The sequence below is a fragment of the Thalassophryne amazonica genome, chromosome 6, assembly GCF_902500255.1.
Source record: "Thalassophryne amazonica chromosome 6, fThaAma1.1, whole genome shotgun sequence".
Classification (NCBI taxonomy): Eukaryota; Metazoa; Chordata; class Actinopteri; order Batrachoidiformes; family Batrachoididae; genus Thalassophryne; species Thalassophryne amazonica.
Genome location: NC_047108.1, coordinates 121,535,540 through 121,549,206, shown reverse-complemented (window position 1 = coordinate 121,549,206; position 13,667 = coordinate 121,535,540). Strand labels below are relative to the sequence as shown.

At 42.7% G+C, this 13,667-nt stretch overlaps 1 protein-coding gene across 2 annotated transcripts; it reads left to right on the top strand.

Moving 5' to 3' along the window:
* The first annotated feature begins 325 nt into the window (after positions 1 to 325).
* Positions 326 to 10,491, top strand: LOC117513014 (alpha-enolase). 2 transcript variants are annotated; one of them, XM_034173294.1, is made up of 12 exons: positions 326 to 451; positions 4,528 to 4,622; positions 6,632 to 6,727; positions 6,869 to 6,927; positions 7,692 to 7,761; positions 8,316 to 8,449; positions 8,565 to 8,787; positions 9,062 to 9,259; positions 9,350 to 9,551; positions 9,646 to 9,754; positions 9,872 to 9,930; positions 10,007 to 10,491. In XM_034173294.1, exons 2-12 carry the CDS (start codon positions 4,538 to 4,540, stop codon positions 10,068 to 10,070), a joined length of 1,299 nt encoding a protein of 432 aa, XP_034029185.1. In that variant the 5' UTR covers positions 326 to 451; positions 4,528 to 4,537; the 3' UTR covers positions 10,071 to 10,491. The 2 variants fall into 2 exon arrangements, with proteins under 2 accessions (XP_034029185.1, XP_034029184.1); XM_034173293.1 differs by lacking the exon at positions 6,869 to 6,927 and adding an exon at positions 7,204 to 7,262 and having other exon boundaries at positions 328 to 451.
* The last annotated feature ends 3,176 nt before the right edge of the window (positions 10,492 to 13,667 follow it).

Here is a 13,667-nt window from a genome sequence, read left to right as displayed (position 1 = left end):
TAAACGTGTCACGTGACTAACAATAACTCCTCTGCAGCTGCCTGCCTGCCGCACCGCACGTACTCTCCTCTGCGTCATCACGACCCGCATTTTCCACACAAATGCACCTCAAACGGCACATACCGTATTTCTCCTCTATCAGTACTTATACAACGATATTCGGTGCTCACGCTTGATACTGACAACATCAGTGATGAGAATAAAAAACAAAACAAAAAAAACGATGAATTTGTCTTGGGAGGGGATGAGGAGCGGTGCCTGTGATCGTGCACACCTCCTCGCGCCCGCCTTCGTGCCACGTGACCCCGCCTCAGCCAATGGCGTCGCTCCGCTCTCGCTGTTTGCCGATTCTGTCCCTTTATCGTCGAGCCCGGCGCGTCGCGCGCTCCTTCTCTGTCTGCGCGCACGAGGAAGAGCTAGCATCGTCCTTGCACACCGTTAGGCCGCTAAGGTAACTTTACTCTCTTAAATTATATCCGACGTCTGCTGTTGCTTTTCACGACGACGATTGTTACAACTTAGGTAGCCGTTTTTAAGTCAACAAACCACTTTTGATTATTATTAATAAAAGTGTAGCTGGTCGACTGCGATACTAGTAACCTCAAAGTCAAGAGTGCTGCCCTTGTGGCGTCTTTGAAGCTCTGGTTTATTTAATCGACCACCATGTAGTTTTATTTATTTTTTTCCTTCTTCTTTTCTGTGGAGTAGTTTGTAGCCCCCTGTCTATTTTTAAACGAGCCGTCAGCTGGCGAGGTGACACTCCATTTAGAACTGCGGTCTGGGGAGGAAAGGGCGTCAAGTTACAAGCCTGATATCCGCCAGCTTCTCCCTGGTTTATCAAATAATCACGACCCCACTCGTTTTTACTTCATTTTTTTAAAGCTTTTAGTTGTCACGAATTGCAGAGCGATGTCATTGGCTATCGGTTGAATGCAGCAGACGTGGGGGCGCGGCTACTTGCTTCGCCAAACGAAAGACACATCGATTTTTATTCAATAGTAATCTGTTGATTAAATGCTGCTTTTCCATTATCAGCAAGTGTTTTGATAATAGAATCGTCGTTTTGAGTCTTTTCTTTAAAAAAAAAAAAAATTAGTAAACTGAATATCTGTAGGTCAGACGTGGGCAGCTTGTTCCAGAAAGGGCAAGAGGTAGAGGTGGGCGATACCGGGAATTTTGGTATTGATCCGATACCAAGTAAATACAGGCCCAGTATCAGATACTGATACTTTTTCATATTTAAGCTTCATAGAGCCAAAGGATCCAAAAGACCTAGGATAGAATTTCGCCAAACATTGTACGTGACAACAAAATACTTTATCACAATCAACATTTGTTTAAAAAAAAATCACTCAACACAACTTAAAACAAAATCTCCTGAGGTAGAGGGCTGACAAACCACAATACAAGGGTGTGCTGCTCTGTGTTGTGACAGCACAGCGCTGCTCTTACAGAGTAGACTTTGATGAATCTGCGTGCGCAGCAGTCGGTGTGTGTGGGAGAGAAAAAAGCTTGAGTATCAGTCTTTTTACACGAGGATCGTTCAATATCAATACCAACCTTGGTATCGATATTATCAAAATTAGGATTGATCTGCCCACCTCTACCAAGAGGATTCAGGTTTTCTTTGCAGCCACTGATTCCACCAGGTGATTTCACTGATTAACTGATTCCATCTACTCAAAGTGATATTAATCAGTGAAATCACCTGCTGGAGTCAGTGGCTGCAAAGAAAACCTGTACCCTCTTGGCCCTTTCTGGAACAAGTTGCCCACCCTGCTCTAGGTTGTGGACAAAACAAGACAGTTGTTGACATCATCCTGGGCTCTGTAAAACAAACTTTAAACCATTTTCCTACTAGTTATTGACTAAACAACTAATTGAATCATTGGTTGATTTACTTTCTTGACGAATCATTATGAAAATAATTTTGTTGCAGCCCTAACCTAAAATAAGGCCTTAAACTGAATTGTCAGGAACCAACAGTCCAGTACCCAACTAGCATAGAATTAGAATGGTACTTGAGTCCATACTTCTACCCATGCTTACAGCTTCTTTCCTGGAGCACAACACTAATGGAAGTGTGCAACGCTGTCATCCTGAAGCAGAAGTATTGTTCAGATTTGTACAACCATGTATGCATTTCAATAAAATAATCCCTTATGCTAATTGTAATGCTAAACTATTTAAGATAAAAAAAAAATTGAAAAGAAGGTAGACCAAGATGTCAGTTTTACAGCATTGTTCCACCACCTGAAGTACCCAGCACCCTTCCAGAAATGGCAGTCAGTTTTGGGAGTGCATACAAATCCATTTGTCCTGGTTTGCATCCTGCACAGAACAGATCCATGTATTAATTTGGCAGTTTTATGCCAATGACCTTACTACTGCAACTCAAGATCTTCAGTGAGCAAGAACCTGACAAGCATGGTTTTATGGTGGGAGGAAACCACGTAGAGCATGCAAACATCACACTGAATATCACTGAGCATGGGTGGACTAAAGTAGGCCCGTCTTGCTGTCAGGCACCACTGCTCCACCATGCAACTTGTGGATAGCAGCCCTGATTTGCTGGTACACAAATACACAACCCAAGTCAGGGTTATTAGGCCTTATCAACATATAAAGTATCAATCACTAATTATTTATTAATTTCTTTGTAGGAGACCTTTTTGTGTGCAGTGTTGAGTTGTGATGGCAGCAACAAGAATTGAACTACTGAGGATGTGACAGCATAAATGGGTGCCGCCCCCCCCCCCCCCAAAAAAAAAAATCAATAAATAAAAACATTAGTTTACATGCCTCAGGCTTATTTGGAAAATATACAGTGATGCTTAAATGGTTAAATGTGGTTCGTAACTAGAAGTTTAGCTTTTACTGGCTCAGAACTGGGCTGGTTTTGTTGATTGTGTGACACATGATCTTCAGTTTGATTTCAAAAATTGCCAGTTAGTCTTAAGGTGATTATTTCTGCATCCAGATATGGATTACTACAAAACTGTTTTTTTTTTTTTTCTGTTGTTGCATGCAGTAATTCCACATTGTTTTATTTAAAGTAAAAAAAAAAGCTTCATAACTTTTATTAATTCTACAGTCATCAAGGCCACATTGTGCTTCTTGTTGACTGTAGAAGTTGTGTTTTGCTGTTTGCGGTAATGCTTGTAAAGTAGAACATTGAAAGATGATTAGCAGTTAAAAACATGGCCCTACACACGTGTTCTGGAATTGTCTGAAGATTTATTTCTTTTGGAGGAAAATTAAAGTGGAAAAAATTGTAGGAGCAGAACTCCTTATGAACCCACAGATGTTTCTGCTGGACATGTTTACCAATAACATGTACACCACAGATCAGTATTACATATTGCATGTCTTGTTGATGATTGCAAGAAAAATGATTACTCTGGATGAAACCAGACCCTCCAACCCTTGACATTGGGCTACAGAAGCTGAAATAAGTTCACATGACGGAATACATGACTGCCATGCTGCAATTTAAAATGCATATCTTTAAGAGGCGATGGACACAAGTTGCTGAATATCTGCCTAAGGAAACCTGTACCCTCACCACTTGAACTTTTAAGATTGTGCTCGCTCTTTTTCCCCCTTTTTGTTTTTAACCCATCGAATCTGCAAGCAACTGTATAATAACTTAATGTATACTTCCCACCTATGAGTATGATGAATGGACCCCAACGTGTGCTGTGATATCAGTTGCCTTTTGTTTTTAAATGGAGGCCATAAAGTTACAAAAACATGGCCTGTGTTTGAGTGAATTCTTTTTTCCTTTCCCCCCAGCTCTGTTTGTAATGTGGGACACATGCCACACACCTTTAAGCATAGATTAGGCTCTATTGATTGTACGGGGTTCTGCAGGAGATGCAACTTTGGCTTTGTCCTGCATTCTGAGGTAGCAAATGAGCAAGTTGGTGCTTTAATCCAGTGCAAGACAGATGTATGTGAAACATTTTTCTTTGCCCACAACTGTGGCCTTGAACTTTTATTTTCCTCTGCTACGGGTATATGAAGTGATAGTTGGGGGAGCTTCAAGAGATTAAACAAAAACTTGGATGCAACACATATCGGCACTTTTGGATTGGTCTGAGTCTGCACAATGCCGAGTCACGCACCTTTTGTTCCCTAAAATTCCTTCTCACTGTTTGGAAGTTGTGCTCTCCAGTGAGTCCTGAAATGGTTTTGCAATATTATTTGTAATCTGATACATTAAGTCAATGAAACTGTCCTACAATGAATTTATTGCTTCATAAAATCACACTTGAAACTAATATCTTTATTTTGACCAGGCCACATCGCTTGGTACAGACTATGTGCTCAGTAACTGAGATAAGCATGGTTTATTGCTGTTTCCAAACTGCAGGTAGTTATTTTGTAGCTTTATTCTGGCTGTGTCATTGAACGGTCCAGGTTTTGCCAACTCACTGTTAATTCAGTAAGTGGCCGGGCACCTTGTATCAGTTTGCTCGGTCTGTGGGACTGCATACTAATGTCTTCATGTTGTTTCATTGACAGATCCAGAACCATGTCTATCCTGAAGATCCATGCTCGTGAGATTTTTGACTCTCGTGGTAACCCCACCGTGGAGGTTGATCTCTACACCAAGAAAGGTACTGCATTTTGTAGTAGTGGACAGTTTTGCCAAAACCCCATTTGCTGCTTGTTATGTTTTCAGCCCGTTGTGCAGTAGAGGTATTGTGCTGTTATGAAGCAGTACTGCACATTTGTGTGTCAGTCTATTACACACAGCTCATTTCTGTGTATTCTCCAGACTTGGAGCAGTGTGAAAGTAAAAACATACCTTTTAAAACCAGTGTTTTAAACACACTTTCCTGCTTTAACAAAGTACGAGGCATTTACTAAATTCTGAACAGATTGTAAATTTCAAACCGGTATACAGGTTAAGACGTTAAATTGCCCACTGCTTCTTTGTAGTGTGGCAAGGTTAATTAGTTAGTTGAATTGTTGGTAAGATAGCTGGACCAGTGTGCCCATTCGACACCTTTGTGCCAGCTAAACCTTCAGAGTGAATCAGATGGGGAAAAAAAAAACCCTCCTGTAATCGCACACTGTTCCTACAGCACCGTTACTGTATTGAAAGTACACAAAAAGCGCTTATAGTAATTGCTACTTTTAAACTTTGATATTTTGGTGCCACGTAAATGAGGTTTGCCCTCGTCTAACCGTGTGCTGGGTCACGTAGTGATGCTGCTGAGCATGAAAGCCTGCTGTTGTTTCATTTGTGCGCCTGGGGTTGCAATCGATTCTATTCTATTAGCTAATGGCCAGGCAGTGATTGAAGTTTTCGAAGCTGTGTGTTCTGTTCTGAGAGCTAAAACAAAAAGGGGGTGGAAAACCTCAACCCAATTTAATGTCCTGAGAATGTTAATGAGGCAGTCTGAATGACCAGTGACATGGAAACATGTTGGCCAGACTGCATGGCCTTGAATACTGTAAAACTCTGCAGCGCTGTGAAAATGAAAAGAGTTGACCACATCTTTCCACTAGTTTAAAATCTTACCAAGTGCTACAGTTGAACGTACAGGGTGAGCACAAAAACACTCCTTGGTTTCAAATACATATAATATCAAAAGTCACATGGATAATTTTACAATTTTGGTATCAACTATTGCAGAAACTCAAGTTTTTTTTTTCTCTCTGTTTTGCAGGTTCTTCTTCAAAATTGTAAAATTATTCATCTGACTTTTGATATTATAAATATTTGAAACCAAGGAGTGTTTTTGTGTTCACCCTGTATATTAAATCAGTTTTTCTTTTTCATGTTTTTGTGCAGCTTCCAGCTATTTTGGAATCACTCAGGTTTGTTTTTGTATCAGCTGCAGCACATCTGTCACAGTGAATGATGTTTCAATGTGTTACATAACCAGCTTGACTACTGATTCAGGGCTTACAGGAAAACCTCTTACGCATGATGTCATTGATGTTCTTCCAGAAGCTCTGGAGACACTGACTTTGCCACTGTGACACACATAAATGATACTTAAAAACCTGCTGATGGGTTGAATCTTTCCATACCCTCTGTCAGGAAATTGATGCTTAAATAATTTGAGAACTGATATAAAATTTAAATACAGTAGATGCGATATGACTCTAAAGTAGTCATATTTTATTTCTCTTTTCCAGCTGCAGAGCTGTGATGTCTGAATTCAGATATTTTGCTCAACTTGAATTCAGGGCTCAGATGGTGTTTGTGTGAGACTCACAATTTCTGTTGTTCTGCTGAACATATTCAGTAGGTTTTGCTTATCCGAAATTTGTCTTCCCTTGGGTGAATCCAAAAGCATTAATCTGCCTGAGGGCATGGCTTGGCATCCTTCCTTGACTGCTCGGCACATGCTCGGTTGGTTCCATCATCACAGGGTTCTGCTGCGTAATACAGAATAATTCTGACTGGATAAAATGATGGATGCTGATGCTGTACTAAAGCGTGTTACTTGAATAATGAGCAGTCTCTCCTGCACTTCATGTCTTACAAAATCACATTTGGCCCTGTTGACAGCAGACATATTTTGTTTATTATTAAAACTAGTTGCTGTATTTCTGACTTGACACACTGCTGTCTGAAAGTGACATTTGCAAAATTCCATCTGTTTCCAAGGACTTTTCAGGGCTGCGGTGCCCAGTGGCGCTTCCACAGGCATCTATGAGGCTCTGGAACTTCGCGACAATGACAAAACGCGCTACATGGGCAAAGGTACGGTTTCATTTACTGAGATAACTCTTCAAACTAGCTGGTTAGCTGTTGTCTTTTCTGCCCTACCATCACTTGCTTTTTTTCTGTCCTCATCTCTTCCTATTTCACTTCTGTTTTTTCCATCTCCCCTGCACCTGTTAGGGGTCAAAAGAGCAGTTAAATATATAAATGAGTTCTTGGCCCCTGCATTGTGTAACCAGGTAAATCAAGTGTGTCCTAACAGGATGGTGATTTTGCTGAGTAGAGCAGTACAAGTTGTGTGTGTCTTTGGAAACTAACTTTTTGCAGGCATTAACAGATGTTCACAGCTCTGCAGAGAAAATGCCATCATTTGTTGTGAGATCTCATCAGTTCATGTAGTCTTACTTGTAAATCACTTCCATGTGACGGTGGATGAAGGTGTCTGTGGTCATCTGTGTTGCCTGCTTTGCATGATCTTCTCTGTGTGTCAGTTATGGTCTGCTTGTCCTTTGCAGGTGTGTCAAAAGCTGTTGATCATATCAATAAATCAATTGCACCTGCACTGGTTAACCAGGTAGGACCATTTGTTGTTGGGCTAATACCACTGTGTGCTACTGTCAGTAATCCTCCAGAATGAATTCAGAATTGTAGTAACAAATGAGTTGGTATCTTCACTAAATCACTTTTTATGCATGTTTTGGAAAAAAAAATTGAAAGGCATTGGTATTGTTTCATTCAAATTTTTGAACAAATGGTAAGAATTGAATAATATTGTGACACTTGTATAAGGTGGGGATTTGTATATTGTTGGGTATACTGCATAATTCATTTTGTGTACTAAATTCAGAGTTGCACTGCTAAAGCTTTGACGCTCCAATTTTGAAATGCTGTTATTAACACCTTTGCTGTGTGTTCGAGTTAATTCATGAAATGAACCCAAGTTACCTACTTCATTGTTAGATTTGGAATTATGGTGTATATTGTCTTATGCGTTTTAATTCAGAAGGTGAACGTCCTGGAACAGGAGAAGATCGACAACCTGATGTTGGAGATGGATGGCACAGACAACAAGTGTAAGAAGCTACATACCTCAGTGAAATGGGAAATGTTTAGCGCACGTTAAGAACTGAATATAAAAGTAGGCACACTAGTGCGCTGAGTTATATAGGAAAAAGACCTAGATGGTGCTCACTGTGGGTGGGTGATCCTTGGGGAATTCCAATCTTGCATGTATTTGGGCTCATCTGTGATACTCAGGATGCCCAAGTCAAATTTGGCTGCAAATCTGATCATTCTGTCCGTTATCATGGGCACGTCAATCAGTCCCATGTTCAGTAAAGTGGGCTGTCCTTAAGACTTTTGGTGAATCCTGGTCATGCTAAAATTTCAAACTGTCTGATTTGTACTCCTCTATGATCTCCACTTCAAATCTGGTAAAGATGCAATAAATTTTATTATGGGCACAAAGTGTGAGCGACCCACAGACGCGTACACTGATTTAGTGCATTTGTCCTACTGGCGAGGGATAAAAATGGCACTCGACATGTATGTTTGACAAACTGACTTGACTTACTGTTGGCCAAAAAATGAGTGTTTCATTAATATATTTTTGTCTAACTTCCTTCAGCCAAGTTTGGTGCGAATGCCATCCTGGGAGTCTCCCTGGCTGTGTGCAAGGCTGGAGCAGCAGAGAAGGACGTGCCACTCTACCGCCACATTGCTGACCTGGCAGGCAACCCTGAAGTCATTCTCCCTGTCCCTGTAAGGATTTTAAGACCGATACTTGAAGGGGGGTCATATGACACAGTACCATCATGTTTTGCCAGAGTTCTACTAACTTGCACATCCTGTCATTTCCTCTCCACTTCACCTTTAGGCTTTCAATGTAATAAATGGTGGCTCCCATGCAGGCAACAAGCTGGCCATGCAGGAGTTTATGATCCTGCCTGTGGGAGCCAGCAGCTTCAAGGAGGCCATGCGCATTGGTGCTGAAGTCTACCACAACCTGAAGAATGTAATCAAGGAGAAATATGGCAAGGATGCAACTAACGTAGGTGATGAGGGCGGCTTTGCACCCAATATCCTGGAGAATAAGGAAGGTGAGCAGAAATGCAAAAATGGGGAAGGAGACAGAAGCCTGTCCAAAGAACAGCACATTCTTAAGCTTCCCAGGGAAGAGCTTAGTTAATAACATCACTCCTCAGCTATCATATGGTTTCTAAATTAAGGTTTCGTCTGTGTACCAAGCATTCAGTGATCCACTGCAATGTCTGGTCAAGGTGCTCCGTTTACATTCTCTGTACATGTGTATTGATTTTACCAGAAACATCACATTTTCTGATCCATCTGCTGTGTTGCTGTATTTGTTCTCAGCTCTGGAGCTGCTGAAGAATGCCATCGCCAAAGCTGGCTACACTGACAAGATTGTTATTGGCATGGATGTGGCTGCCTCTGAGTTTTATAAGGGTGGCAAGTACGATCTAGACTTCAAGTCTCCTGATGACCCAAACCGCTACATCTCTTCTGACAAGCTGGGTGACCTGTACAAGAGCTTTGTCAACAATTACCCAGGTGGGTTTTTCTAGATATGAGTTTTTCCCTCTTGCATTTTTTTAAGGTATTGACTGACATTTCTTGCTCTGCCGTGCTTCCTGTACTCAGTGGTGTCTATCGAGGATCCCTTTGACCAGGATGACTGGGAGGCATGGACCAAATTCACAGCTGGCACCACCATCCAAGTGGTGGGTGATGACCTCACAGTCACTAACCCCAAACGCATCGCCAAGGCTGTGACTGAGAAGGCCTGCAACTGCCTGCTGCTGAAAGTCAACCAGATCGGCTCTGTCACAGAATCCCTGAATGCGTGAGTGTTCACTGTGCAGTGGTTTGGTCTCACTTTAACATAAGTGTCAAAGTGATGAGTACTAGTTAGCTAACAAGATGTATTTGTGTTTTAGATGCAAGTTGGCTCAGAGCAACGGCTGGGGTGTAATGGTCAGCCATCGCTCTGGTGAGACAGAGGACACCTTCATCGCTGACCTTGTGGTTGGTCTCTGCACTGGACAGGTAACATTTTCTTGTGGAAATGGTTAATTATCAAGATTATTGAACATTTTAAAGCTAGCTGTTGCATCCTCCCCAACTCCAATCATGGGTCTGTTCTTGTGTAAATTCCTTTCCCAGATCAAGACGGGTGCACCGTGCCGTTCTGAGCGTCTGGCCAAGTACAACCAGCTACTCAGGTGAGTTGAGCCCAAAAATAGTCATGGTTGAGGTAATGCTAGCGGCTAACACAGCACGTCCTTCACTCTCACTCAGGATTGAAGAGGAGCTTGGTGACAAAGCCCATTTTGCTGGCCAGAACTTCAGACACCCCATCTGAGCTGGTCGTCTTCTGCGTGTTCATCAATGCTCATATATAATATTCATACGTCATGCTAGGTCGCCTGTCCTGTTGGTATAGAAGGAGCACCACTGAAATCCAAGGTCCAAGTCTGGTCTGTGGTGTCAGAAGCTGCAGTACATCTCAAGTACACCACTGACCAGCTCATCCTCACACTGTGCTTTAGCTCCAAAATGGTGTCAGTCCAATTCATGTCCTTGTAACGGAGAGGTTTTTGTTCAGCTTCTTGTGTGTTGTTGTGATTCGTGGTCCTCTGAGTATGTGAGCTACTGTAACTTTAGTGTGACTCTGTTCTGAGCACAGGCAAAAGTACTGTATTTACAATGTGTTGCATCTAACAAGCTCTTGTTGCTGAAAAGCCTCTGCACAAATATGAAATAAACAATATAGTTTGAAATGTGTGATTTCATTGTATGTAAATATTGAATTTTACCTGGTATTTTAATACATTTCTCTATGAAAATGGTCTCTGGCAACCACACCTGCTCCTAATCCATCAACACTGTATCCACTAACATCCATCAAGTGGAAAACATGTCTATGGAATACTAATAGGCAAAACAAGTGTGGTGGTAGGTTTTTTTTTTTTTTTTTTTAATCATGTGAGGTCTGCTCCAGGCTTGTGTATTTTGGAACTACATTTGAGTCCTGGAGGGCAGTGACCCAGGCAGATAACAAGCCATCCCCTTACAAGAGCAATCAAATTTATGACGTCCGCCGATCTGGACCACCATAGCCCTGCTAACTGTAATTATTCAAACCCTATATAATAAACTGAAACTTGATCCCTGGTCCGGATCACCTCCTAAATTTAATGGAGTCTTATATGGCCTAATATGTATATGTGGTGAAAATGTCAATCTGTGCAGTAGTCATGTTGAATAGCCAAAATGACAACTGGCATTCCCTCATGATGCAAACAATTATCACCTGACTCTCCGGAAGTAACCCATTTGTTCGATAGTCATACCAGCGGTACCTAAGGATCCTCCAGACTTAATGCATAATCACCGGTGCAAAGTTTAGTCTCATTATGACCTATTAATTTGGTGAGTTACTATTAGATATTATTTCACATCGGTGTTGAGTGCACAAATGGCTCTTGTGTAAAACCTTGTTTCTCAGTCTGTTTTTGTTGTCTGTGTCCTACCATCTGCCTAATGGCAGCACTTCAGATGGTATCCAGGGTGGGAGGTGTCTGATTATTTTTCTCTTTCCTGAGGCAGTGACGGGTGTGCAATTCCTGTAGTAAGGGTAGAGGACAGCCGGTGATCATCTGGGATGTGATGAGAGCTTTACAGTCTGCGACCATGCTGCTGGAAATCACACACACAAACAGTAGGTCAGAATGCTCTCTATTGAGCAACAATAGGCCACCAGCAGTCTGTGAGAGGTGGTGGTTCCTGAGGATCCTCAGGAAATGGTTTCTGCTGTGCCTTCCTGATGGTGGCCGTGGTGTTGGTGCTCCAGGTCAGGTTGTCCCTCAGGTACATGCCTAGAAACTGAAAGTCAGAGGACCCTCTCCAAGCAGTCCCCACTAATGACCAGTAACAGTATGTCCATTTTCCTCCTATAGACCACCACCATCTCCTTTGTCTTTGAGGTGTTCAGGATCAGGTTCTTCTTGTGTCACACTGACAGCCAGTGCACCTCCTCTTTATAGGTGGTCTCATCCCCTCCAGAAATGAGTCCCACCACAGTGGTGTCATCAGCCTATATTTACCCTCTGGGAGCGGTCCATCAGGAAGTGCAGGATCCACAGACCGATGGAGTGGGATACCCCCAGGTCTGACAACTTGGTCACCAGTCTGCTGTTGAGGATGATATTAAACATGGAGCTAAAGTCCATGAAGAGCAGCCTGGCGTAGCTCCCCTGCTGCTCCAGGTGGGATTGAGCAACATGGAGAGTCATGATGATGGCGTCACTGTGGACCTGCTGGTGGGGTAGGCAAAGTTTTGAAGGTCGAACCCAGGGGGGAGGCAGGAGGTGATGTAGGCCTGGACTAGCTTTTCAAAGCACTTCATAATGATGGGAGTACGTGCCACTGGGCGGTAGTCATTCAGATCACTGATCTTGGTCTCCTTAGGGAGGGGGATGATAGTGGAGGACTTCAGGCAGTGGAGGGGACAGCAGCCTGGCTCAGGGACTGGCTGAAAGTGTTCATGAAGACCCCAGCCAGCTGAGCTGCACAGTCCCTCAGCATCTGACCCGAGACGCTGCCTGGACCCACAACTTTTCTTGGGTTCACCACCCCTCAGCACCAGCTTCACCTGCTGTTCCTCTAGCATGAGGACATGCCTGATATTCACAACGCCCGCACACAAAACCGCATGCTGTCATTATGGGGTGTTGTGAATAGAATTTTGAGGGAAAAATTAATTTACTCCATTTTGGAATAAGGCTGTAGAAAATGTGGAAGAAGTGAAGCACTGTGAATATTTCTGGTTGCCCCGTAGCCTTCTCACTGCATTTTATAGGGTGTACACTGAGGCTAATTCAGTATGTTCCAAGTTTACATATTACTTTGCTACTTGAAGATCAAAATGAACCAGGCCAGGTTTGTGTGTGTGCCATCTTAAATATCAATCAGTTTTATTTATATAGCGCCAAATCACAACAAACAGTTGCCCCAAGGCGCTTTATATTGTAAGGCAAGGCCATACAATAATTGCATAAAAACCCCAACGGTCAAAACGACCCCCTGTGAGCAAGCACTTGGCGACAGTGGAAAGGAAAAACTCCCTTTTAACAGGAAGAAACCTCCAGCAGAACCAGGCTCAGGGAGGGGCAGTCTTCTGCTGGGACTGGTTGGGGCTGAGGGAGAGAACCAGGAAAAAGACATGCTGTGGAGGGGAGCAGAGATCAATCACTAATGATTAAATGCAGAGTGGTGCATACAGAGCAAAAGGAGAAAGAAACACTCAGTGCATCATGGGAACCCCCCAGCAGTCTAAGTCTCTATGTCTCTAGCACATGAGCCGAGCAGTTGTAACACAAGTTCGCTGCAGAGGCGCCATTCCACAGAGTTCTATAGAAAAGGCCGGAGGACTGGGTGCACCTGTCGCGTGACCCTGTGTTGATGAGGCCATTTTGTAAATGGTGAAAACAGTCTGTGCAGAACTCTGCTGGAGATGTGAGGTTCATGCATTTTTATAAGGATTCAAATCCCAGCTGGGACGTCAGAGTCACAATGCCAAAGACTTGTGCATATTATGTTTACACAAGTCGGAGCAACAAGACCAAAAACGCGTCTTTTCCCAAGTGACTGATGACCTGTTTACTTGAACTTTTAATTTCTTCCCACATCGTGTACCATGATCATGTTTTCTTATTCCTCCACGACCTAACAACGATTTACATGTGTAGGTTTCTTCTTAATAACCCCACAAGGTTTAGACGATGGCTCAGCAACGTCAGTCGTGACTATTTCAAACTCGCTTTGAATCACAGAGCGTGCAGTGAACATTTAATTAAAGAGGACTATGTACGAGGTCAAAAGCAGCAGCATGTATATCAATGGACATTTATCATGTCAAACAGAAGTTGACATTTTCCTGCACTTTTTTTTTCTTTTA

Coding starts and splice junctions, on each gene's coding strand:
- LOC117513014 (XM_034173294.1), top strand. CDS start 4,538: ATGTCTATCCTGAAGATCCATGCTCGTGAGATTTTTGACTCTCGTGGT. Junction 8,788..9,061: donor TATCCTGGAGAATAAGGAAG/GTGAGCAGAAAT, acceptor ATTTGTTCTCAG/CTCTGGAGCTGCTGAAGAAT. Junction 9,260..9,349: donor CTTTGTCAACAATTACCCAG/GTGGGTTTTTCT, acceptor TCCTGTACTCAG/TGGTGTCTATCGAGGATCCC.